We start from the raw sequence: 11,425 nt of genomic DNA on the forward strand, positions 1-11,425 counted from the left end.
CGCCGCAGAAGCCGCGAATTTATCCACAAATGACCTCAGCGACCAGAAGGAAGCCTTTCTGCCAAACATTAGGGAGACGACTGACGTAATAGGAAATATCCTACGAAAATTCCAGATAAGGACAATCTTGTTAGAGCGTAGGACAATCTTCTCGCCTCACATACAGATAAAACATCTCCTAAACACCGTCAAGGATAGGACTCCACTACAAGTGGAAGGGGTCTACCAAATTCCTTGTCGAACCTGCGGGAAGGACTATATCGGCGAAACAGGCAGGTCAGTCAAAACACGCCTTGAAGAGCACGCAAGAGCGATTCGACTGGGACAATCAACCAAGTCCGCAGTAGCCGAATACCCAGCGCTTGGCCACATAATAGACCTCAAGGAAGCCAAAATCCTCACATAAGTTAAAGGTTTTAAACAGAGACTCGTCCGAGAAGCTATTGAATTATCCAAAGAAGAAAAGAACAATTTTAACAGGGATACTGGCATTAAAATTAGCCGTACTTGGCAACCCGAAGTGAGAAAAAACAAGCAGCCACCCACTCCTCCAATCTCCCGCTCCCCTCCCCCCACCAACTGACAAGATATGAAAGATTTTAAATTCTCATCTCTTCACAATCCCTTGAAAAAGCGACCAGCATCGGTCGGGAAATGTTGGGGCCACCCAAGTCATTGACACGGCGACATAGCCCATAAGTTTTTAATCGTAATGAGAGAGAGAGAGTGCATTGAATAAATGTTACCGTGTCGATGCCTCCGAAGAGCATGTCTTGCGCCATGATGGTGGCGGTCTTGGGGTCGGCCCTCGACAGCAGCCGCTCCAGCACGCTCGGGTCGTCGTCTTCCGAATGGCCACGCTGCTGCACGCGCTCTATCGCCGACTGCACCCGCTTCATCGTCACTCTGGCGGAGCAAATACATAGGTACTTGAATGCACCACCAAAGAACGCAAAGCAATAGAGCGTGCTGCCATTATCAATAAATACTCCCAATGCTCATCAACCCTCTCCGTGTGCAATTTGAGTTTTTTTTACCGGCGTATGATCCGCAGGAATATATGTCGAGTGGGGTGTTGATTTGGGAGTGTGGTCCCGGCGTTTCCACGGCTAAGTGTGCCGTCGTCATGAGTATTAGAATAATAATATAATATAAATATTGCTATAAATGTGTCAGCAAGGGTCTCTGTGAAATTCAGTCGTTATGAAGGGATTTATGGATTCCATTAACAAATTCCGATAACACGGCTGATTGCTAAAATGGCCTTGATAACACGACCCTCAACCGAAAGAGCTCATCGACACAACACGCTGTTTCCCTAATTCCCACCACACACTTCTTATCCACGTTCGACCGCATTTCGTTTTTTTCTTTCAATATCAATTTTTCATGCCCACAGGTATTTTCTCTTTGTATACTTTTTTCTGTTTTTTTTTTTAATTAAAAATTCATATTGTTGACTCAATATTTTTCGGCCATTTTAAATACAACATACTTATACTCGAAAGGAGATAAAAGCACAGGATGGTCTCAAAGAAGAGTTACTTGATGAGGCAGTTTGCATGTTACTCGGGTGCCGGCATCGTATTTCCAGATGTATACACAGAGTGTATTTTTATTCCCCATCAGCCTGGAGTTGAAATAAATAACCAGATGAGATATGAAATCATTTAGGGAAGAGGTTAGTGGCGTTTTTGAACATCGGATAGATTGATTACTTTGCTGAGACGGAGGATTCTCTATTGGTGTCGTTGGAGAAGCAACTAAGCACTTGAAAGACCCTTGAGGCTACAAATACTTACCCCTGAACAATAATGACGGACTTAGCCGTTGAAACGCTGGGACCATATGACCAAATTAACAACCGGTGGGACACCCGAGAGAGCCCCCTGCAAAAGTTTTCTACTTTGCTTTTTGTGTGCAATCGTGCGTGCCAACAGTCTGAACCAATCACATCCAAGTACATCGATGGGTGATGCTTACTCAAGGAAAGTGTCCTGGGCTTTGACGAACTTCCTCCACGCGGGGGTCGGGATTAGCTTCCACAGCGGCATCCCCAACTCCATGTTGTACATCTCATTCAAGATGGTGTTGACGGCGTCGATCATCGTCTGCTGCTCAGAGTCTGAAGCGAGGCTTGGCTCCAGACAGCCCAATCTCGTGTCCAGCGCTACGTAGGCGATGGCTGCGATGCATATTTGAACAAAATATTAGAGAATTAACACTCCGTCGGGCGCAATGGGTCTGACGGGCACAGCGCGAGTGTTTTTTTTCATTCCTTGGTGCCCCTATAGGCGGCAGAGAGAGACCCTTGGCGCTTGTGGTTGCTTTTTGTTTTTGACGAGCTCTAGGCAGCATTTGACTTTCCGCATCAGTGGCGGATTTTTCAGCAAAACTAAGCAAACTTTTGGCACAATAACGCGATATAAAAACTTTATTAGATAAATAACATTATGAAATAAAAAAGGCTGTACTTATCTGATTCACATGCTAAAATACATTACATATAATAATACTTATGAACCTAAAGAGCAAGTTAAATCGTATTTTGCTGAATTGGTCCGGGGCCGCATGACGGCATGTATTAGATATATGCATTGGGTGAAAGACATAATGTAAGTCTTCAAGTACACTTATAATGGTGCTATAAACTTTAAAAGTGTAAAACTGAGCCCTGCTAAGAGTTAATAATGTTTTTTTTTCACATCTGTGCCTGTCAGACACATTGCGCCTCAACTCAACGCATAATTCCAATATTGCGCCTGGCGAAAGGTTAAGTGGGGGACCAGAGAGCATCGCCATAAAAGCACTTCTGAGCCATAGTTTTCGCAGACTGACCCATTCCACTTACCTACACATGGGTTTGTATCATTCGTTGTGCATGTGACGATGGTGTGTGATGCAGGTTGGTGTCCGAAAGGAATCAATTCTTTTTTCGCCGTGGACTGCGATTTTGATACATTGCTGTGAACTCTGATTGAAGTAAAATACACTGATTTACTTGAACGTTCATCTAAGATGAAATCAAAAAAATCAGTTGGATTTGGAAATTAGTGGATTCGGCTCAATCCAAAGAATCGTGAATTTCCATGATTTCGTTCGTCATGAACGGTTTGAATCATTGCCATGAATCCAACCACGAGAATGGAGGCCTCAAAATGAACCGAAACTCCCTTCTCCAGCCAGTAGATGCCTTTCATAAAAAACTGTGGAAGTCTACGAGTAAGAGGTCATGTTCATACGTTGAACTCACGTTTCTCATAGCAGAGTGATTATCGCGTTATTCATATTTTAATGAATGAGTTGACTTCACTTACATTCGAGTGACCATTTGAAGAGCTCGTTCACGAAATTCGAAGGAAGTTCTCCGCTCTCGTCTCTCATGTCTCGGATCCTGCGGGAATAAATACAAGCGCATCAATCATCAATGCTGGACGCCATCATCTGGACCTATGGCCATCTGGTGGTATTGTAATGGGTTGCTCCGAGATTATATATGATGCTCTATTGTTATTCTCAATTGCAATTAAATAGTAAAGGGCTGCATGAATCTTTGTTTTTTGCCCTTTTGGGAATTGGTATCTTGATCGTCTTCTCAAAGTCCTCCGGCCAAATTCCTTTATTTAGACTTCATTACACAACTCTACTTCATACTTTAGACCCTCTTTTTCGAAGCAATTAAAAATTAGAGTATCATATAGCAATATAGAAAGTATAATTTCGCCCCAGGGGATAAGTGACGCCTCTACATTTGATAGGAAAACTTTTCGAACCAACGAGCGTGGATTGATTCATATTTGAAAACTCTCGCTGAATGGCCTTACTGCTGTTTCGCCAGAAAAAGAAGTAATGTCTCATTTTACAACCCAAAAGGTTTATATTATGATATTATTCTCACTAGAAAGCCCTCGTCAAGTGGAGACCCGTTTTCTCCAACCCGTTGGGACGTGATGAGAGAGAGGACCAGCTGAGTGCGTGCATTGACTATCATTTGAATGGGTACTCACATTAGGAAGAGAATTTTATATGTACTAGTATTAAATTATAAATTTAAAAACACTAACCAATTTAAATATTTTGGAGTGATACTAACGAACAACAATAAAGAAGATGTAGAAATAAACGCCCGATTGGCAGCAGATGAAAGATCATATTGGAGCTTAGTGAAACTATTTAAAATAAGCTCTTGTCAAATAAAACAAAACTTAGAATATATAAAAAAAATAGTCATGCCAATATCATTATATGGATCTGAAGCATGGGCTTTTACAGAAGTAGCACAAAAGAAGCTCAAAACTATTGAAAACAAAGCTTTAAGAAGAATATTCGGCCAGATGAAAGATGGAGAATTAGGAAGAACAAAGAGTTGAGTGACATTTACAAAGGACCAGATGTCGTGGTAGTCATTAAAAGTAAGAGAATAAGATGGCTGGGCCATCTCCATAGAAGAAGTGACGACACAATACTTAAGCAAGTTCTGGAAGGCAAACTCGAAGGCAAAAGACATGTAGGAAGGCGGAGAATGCGCTGGGGCGATGAAGTTAAGAAGGAAGTGAGAAAGGTGGGAGCCCAGCTGGATATGGCAGGCGACCGTAGAATGCGGAGGCGCCTAGTTGGTGAGGCCAAAGACATTCTAGGTTTCGAATGGCCACAGGAGTAAGAGTAGCACTCACATTTGGAGGAATTCCTGTGCGACGCCTTCGATGGGGGGCACGTATCTCCGCGATATCCTCGGCTGCATCATCGGCTGGTTCACTTTGCTGCGCACCTCCCCCCACTTTGGCCCGTGGCTGTGAAGAGGGAGAAAGACATAATGGAGCATTGCGCCAACGGAAGCCCCAGCTGCACTCACCCACGCATGGATAATTATTCTTTACTACCGCTAATTTTATATTCGTTCTTTTGTGAGGAGATTACAGTCAGCGAAGAAACAATAATGCTACAACGATTACGTTTAGCAGAGAATTGAGAATTTTCGTAAAATTATAGTCAACATATTAACAATTCATTGCAATCAACATGTTTCACTGCGATAAAATCAAAACTGAATACATAGGATATCGTGATTAGGAGGGTTAAAAATTTTCTGGAGCGTTCCTCGGCTGTCGTGAGTTTACCCTGCTGATGACGGGTCGTTGCCATAGTAATCCTCTGCTCAGTGCGAGAGGAAGCGGACACATGCATGCATTGGGTGGAGCGGCTGACGCTGCCACGCCTGAACGTGAATCTACTGATCCAAGAGACACGAGATCTAGCCCATAGCCCACACGCCTGGTAGACTATCCCCCTGACGGTGCTACAAAGTAGTAAGATATGTCGACTAGAACAAATTATGAATACACTTATTTTGATCGGGATTTTTCAAAGTTTAATTACTTTTCTGTGATTACTGATAGAGATCGACAGAGTATCGACCGCAACAATCATTTCAATGACTTCATTTTGGTTTATATCTATTGTTAATCTTTTCTTTCTTGTAATAAGTTGTAAATCAACTTAAAATTTACTCCTCACAGGGGCTAATATGATTGGGGAATACCGGGGGTCATCGGGCCCCCTTTTCCTTCCCCCGAAGTGAGGGTAATTTTTATGGTTTAAACTTTCTTCCTTCCACTTGGAACTATCGTAGTAAGTACTAAGTATTCAGTGCTGCCATCGTAGATTCTTATTTTTTTTCAATTACGCTTTTAAATTAAACGCATAATATCACAGGGTGTCCCCTCTCCTTATCAAAAATTACCTGAGCCATTCAGGGATGCCGACTTAAAAAAATATTGGGGGGGCCCAAACCGGGGATCTTACCCCGGGAAATTTTATAAGTAGTGAGTTTTAAGTTTTTTAAGCATTTTAGAAGAGCCATATGATCAAAATTAGAACCCTGATAACTCGAATCTCGATATCTGGACACTCGACAAACCTGACACATTTTTTCCTCACACCCATAACGAATTTTTGAGGGGGCTCGGGCCCCCTCAGGCCCCATGGAGTCGGCGCCGCTGAAGCTATTAATACATTTATCTTGGTCCCACCAAAGATATTATCCACATAAGCTACTGAATTTTCAGTGTATTCGGAAAATCATTCAGTTTATAGAACTGTTACTTTGAAAAGGACCCCAAAAATGCTGGCAAATGTTTCGAGAGAACCTAAGATACAATTTCCTCATTTGTCCATTTTATATTTTCAATTTAGCGTAGTGTCCTTTCGTGTGCAGATGCACTTGTTTCGGGAGTGTGTTTACGTCTCATTTGAATGCAGTAGGTGTGGAAGTATCATACTCGGTGAGGACGCTCCCCGCGCCCTGGTAGAAGTCCTTGCGGTGCACTTGGCGGTAGTATTCCATGCTCTTGGTGCCCTCTCGATAGGGCCAAGGACCCTCGTTCCGAAGCGTCGTCTCAACGTCTTCGGGGCGGAAGATGAACACCAGGTCCCGGCGGCCCAGAATCTTCGTGAATCGGACGATCGGCCCGTACTGCTCGTACAACGTGCGGTGCAGGTCATCGGATTCCAGGCCCGCATACTCTCCTGGGAGAGGAAAAAGGCGATCAGCTCATTTGCTTAGACACTCGTTGAAAAAACTCGGTAGTCACCATGAGGATTTGAAACTGGTTGGGTTCCAGTGAAATTTTAGGAACATTAGATGTCGTTTTTATTCGTTTTACGATTAAAGGAATTACACAAGGCGATGGCCGAGACAGTGCTTTCAATTAATTTAGTTGGCGCAAAAGATGATAATAATATTCAAATAACTATTCGTTTCTGTCAGGTGATATCTCGAAATTGGAAGATCTCTCCCTTTTTCTTGGGAAGTGAGGGAATTCTATTGTGACTGGAGAGCCGTCCAAAATTTGGGAAAGTTAAAAAAAATGTAGGGATATATTTTAGCTGAAGTAGCAGTATGGAGATTTGTTTATGCTCATAATCCTACATTATAATTTTTGGACATTTTTTACCCCTTTTCTCCCGCGCACGGTGTGAGCAAAAATAAGGCTGCGGCGGGGTGGAGTGCCTGCTTCCTCATCTGCTAAAGCGAAGGTCGCAGGATCGAGTCCCACCTGTGTACTCAGGGAATGCGTGTGTGGTTTTAAATTCCTTCCGTCCACATTTTCAAAACACTAGTTAATTGGGGAGCCTTTCAGCATCAGAGAAATTACAATAAGTAATAAAATTTATGGAATATCGAATTCGTATCACTAAAGGAAATTTGCTTGAACAGGTACCCTCATGTAATAAAGGCATGCCATATTCGCTCATTCGATATTTGAGCGCCCAAAATGGTGCATATAATTTGGTTGCGACCGCACGTCTGAGCCAATGGCATGGGAACTTCGCTCGTTGAGGGAGTATGGGCATTCGACTGAGGGGCCAATTCATCGTAATTTGAAATCTGGAAAAAGTACTTGATTGCAGCTTAAAAATATGAATTTAAATCATGCCTTGTTCTCTTATCTTTCTATTTGGTATTAATCGATATCATGCATGAAAGAAAAACTATATTTTTTCACCAAAATAAGCATATAAAGTGTTTGTTTTGTTCAGTCACAATGAAACCTCCAGAACGGAACAAGCATCTCTTCCCACCACTTTTGTCTTTTTTATTGAATATTTTGCAATTTGCGATATCATGTCGAAATTTTCGGAGCGAATACAAAAGACCGTTTTCTAAAGTAACTTAGCATGAAATACTTCTTGATAATATCCCACAATTCTGGGAGTTAATTCCTTGAGAATGATACTCTTGTGCTAAAATATTATGTTTAGGAATATTAATATACGTTAGATGATTGATGAATTCCGCATAGTTGCGGCTAAGAGAGTGCTTACGATGAAAGCGCTTACATCCGAGCAAGAAATGAGTAAAAATTCACTAACCCTTGATTAACATTGTGGCATTCCATTACAAGTTTTCCTGGATATCACACAATTACCACTTATTACTTATACCACTTATTTTTATACAGAGCGCGACCCGGATTTCGATGAATTATCATCATCTCCATTGTGATAATCATCATTTCATCCTCATTTCATTATAATTTGCGCCTGAAGATGATGATAATTCACTGAAACCCGGGTCGCGCTCTGTAAAAAATAAGTGGTATAAGTAATTGTGTGATATCCTGGAAAACCGAGTAAAAAATTTCAAATATGAAATGCAGGCAAATGTTGAGAACAGCCCATTTCTTTTTCCCAGGAACTAGCTAGATGATAGAGAAAGTTTTCAGCAAGTGATGCGTCTGCTTAAACATCGGCCATCTTAAACGGTCTCCTCCCGCCAACCACTCACATTTTTCCGCGACTAAATTTTCATTTAAAACATTCGTTATCGTTTTTAAAGTATACCGGGACTAGCCACGGTGATAATTTATACGGGAGTCACCCGCAATGCACAATCGTGCGAAAGATCCACAGAAAGGAATGACGCCTCGATAGCTTAACTGGCTAAAGCACTCGACCGGAAATCGGGGGATCCGGGTTCGAATCCCGGTCAAGGTGAATGATATTTTCTCTGTGGATATTTCGCACGATTCGTTATAGTATTATGAATTTTAGTGGTGTATACATCACTCAGCATTGTTCTTGGCACTCGCCTGTGCGTGTCAAATATACGCAAATGGCGTCTCAATGGAGTGACGACAGATGGCTGCAATGGACTCACCGATGAGAGGGAAGAACCTCCAGCTGTTGCCGAGGAGGGGCAGTGGCTTGGGCCCTGGGATCTCGTCGTAGGGTCTGGCGGCGGTTGCGTGGTCCAGGGGCGGTGCGGCCACCCCTGACGAGGGGCGGCACGGCGGAGGAGTCGGGCCGTGGTGATGGGCGGCGGCTGCAAGCAGGCCCCTGGCCGCGCGAACGAGTTGAATCGCATTGGCACACATTTAGACTGTTGTTATTGGCACCGCATTTGCGGAAAGTGAGTGTGCCCAGTGGAGACGCCCCGCGGCCTGTTCGGAAGTAAAGGGACCATTCGTACCGTGCAGAGCAAAGCTGCATCGGAAAACGATACAGTAAAATATATATCTCCTGGCCGATAGGTTTGTCGGTAAAACACATATCCGCATATCGGCACTATTTACATACCGTGTAATAATAATATTTTGTGATATATTTATCTATTTGTATCCACCTAATTCCTTATTTATTTAATATAAATTGTGCTCTGGACAAATACTTCTATATTTATACTTTCTTAATGTTATTTTGGTGGTAATGAATTGTTCAATCGCCTTTTGCGCAATCTCCATTGAGTATGCTACCGTCAGTGATATCATTTGCACTCTTTTGCGGAATAAATCTCTCGCCGAAGAAAAAATGTGAATTTTGAATGCATTTTCGTTTTACTTTCAAATTTGCGACAAGGCCGTCCGTCGGCACATCTCCGCTAATCTAAAGACACTGGAGTAGGGGGGGAGGTTTAGGGGATAACCCCCCCCCCCCAAATCTCAGAGAAATTTATAAGTTTAATCCATTTTACTTAATTGGATTGATATTAATAATAGAGAAGTGTAAGGATGAATAAAATATCCCTCAGAAAATATCCGTAAAACTCACCATTTTGAACCATTTATCTTTGAAATTACGCAATTTATTAATCTCACACCTACCGCTTATCCTGGTGGGTGTATCATACCCCCACGCACCCCAGTGTTAGTTGCACCTAAACGCCCTCCCCCAGCCTTAATTCCTAGCTGCGCCCCTGATATCATTTGCACTATTTTGGGGAATAAATCTCTCGCCGAAGAAAAATTGTGAATTTTGAGTGCATTTTCGTTTCTCTTTGCGGCAAGGCCGTCCGTCGCCAGGGAGTTCCACTAGAGATGCAAACCAGCAAAGCCCCCAATCATATGATTCCAACGAATTCCCTTCCCCCCCCCCCCCCTAATTTCTCTCCGCCTGCAAACGTTCATGTCTTCACCACCGGAATTTTTTCTGCCCACGGCCTCACGTTGTGGCCTTGTATTTTTGTAACCAAACCGACAAGAATGTGCGGAGGCGACTCGGATAAACCCGAAGGAGATGTAGCAAAGAGGTCCGCAACTTCATGCTTCGGATGATACAAATGCGATGTAGCCATGGAAGCGAACATCCCCGAAAATACTCTAAATGAAATTGTATACTTGGCATCGCACTTATACATTTTCGATATTTTGCGAAGTGATTACATTCCTAATTTGAGTGATTCCTGGAGTGTAGACCCATGTGATTTGGTAACTTCTGTCTCGTGATATTTTCGTCTTCGTGTCTTCTGTTTAAGTGGAATGAGTTACACTTATGGCGGTGGTAATCGTATCTTTGAACTATCAGTACATTAGGATGTAATATGTTATCATCAAAACCCTTATTTAGTATATTCCAAAATATGAACAGCTGAAATCGGATATTTTTTCAGGGAAAACTTGATAAAATTCGACGTGTAGTTTACGACGATACTGCTTTGCATTCGAACATCTCTAATTAAAAATGAATTGAATGATACTGAACACTGCAGAGACATCGTGATGAAGGTGCGTCGCCTGAAACCATGTCGGAAATAAATCTGTTTCTGATTGACTTGTGGTGAATTACACCTTATGTATTCCATATATATCGGCTCTTGGCATTGAATGTGGGACAACTTGTCGCGCGCTTACCTTAGAAGGATGGGATGGATGCCCACTGCGATCGCGTCCCTCTGTGGTGGCGTGGCTGTCGCTCCATTCGCTCTGATTCTAAGTCGTACGTTATTTCGCTCGCAATGAGCTCAATGAACGGAGGGGAAAGGAGGAGGGGGAGGAATCAATCTGGGAGGGGGGATGATGACGACCTAGCCACTTATCAACCCCGAACGACGTCCAACATCTCTCTCGTGCCGCTGTTGCCGCAGGACACGTCATTTTTACGTCGAAATTCCATAATACACTCGTCTATATGTACTTGATCCACTGAGCGACACTCATATTAGCTTTCCCGTGTTGCAATTTCATCATCATCATTAGTCAACAATCCTAAGATTGGTTTGACGCAGTTCTCCATTTCTCTCTCCTATCCGCTAATCTCTTCATAGCTACATATTTATTCTCTTTTACATCCTTTATAACCTGTCCTATGTAACTCATTCGGGGCCGTCCCTTGCCCTTTTTCCCTTCCACTTGTCCCTCAACGATTGTCTTCATCAGACCATCGTGCCTCGAAATGTGGCCAACTAAGTTGTCCCTTCTTCTGCTTAATGTTTTTAGGAGGCTTCTCTTTTCTCCTACTCTCCTTAGCACTTCCTGGTTACTCACACGGTCAATCAATTTTATCTTCATCATCCTTTGGTAGTACCACAATTCGAATGCTTCAATTCTTGACTTCTCTGCTGCTGTCAACGTCCAAGCCTCGCTTCCATAGAGAAACATACTCCATATATAGCATCTGATGAATTGTTTCCTTACTTCTATGCTGGTAT

The 11,425-nt window shown here is 42.7% G+C and overlaps 1 protein-coding gene across 1 annotated transcript in view; it reads right to left on the reverse strand.

Annotated features, from left to right (window-relative positions):
* The window catches only part of LOC124162757 (probable cytochrome P450 301a1, mitochondrial), a 28,245-nt gene extending 17,512 nt beyond the window's left edge, over positions 1-10,733 (reverse strand). Inside the window, exons 1-7 of the mRNA XM_046539395.1 lie at positions 10,629-10,733; positions 8,660-8,942; positions 6,279-6,525; positions 4,674-4,790; positions 3,318-3,394; positions 1,984-2,185; positions 747-906 (exon numbers count right to left, since the gene is read on the reverse strand). Of these exons, the coding sequence (XP_046395351.1) occupies positions 747-906; positions 1,984-2,185; positions 3,318-3,394; positions 4,674-4,790; positions 6,279-6,525; positions 8,660-8,876 (1,020 nt within the window). The 5' untranslated portion in view covers positions 8,877-8,942; positions 10,629-10,733. The remainder of the gene's footprint in view (positions 1-746; positions 907-1,983; positions 2,186-3,317; positions 3,395-4,673; positions 4,791-6,278; positions 6,526-8,659; positions 8,943-10,628) is intronic.
* Between the last annotated feature and the right edge of the window lie 692 nt (positions 10,734-11,425).

The sequence above is a fragment of the Ischnura elegans genome, chromosome 7 (genome assembly GCF_921293095.1).
Source record: "Ischnura elegans chromosome 7, ioIscEleg1.1, whole genome shotgun sequence".
NCBI lineage: Eukaryota > Metazoa > Arthropoda > Insecta > Odonata > Coenagrionidae > Ischnura > Ischnura elegans.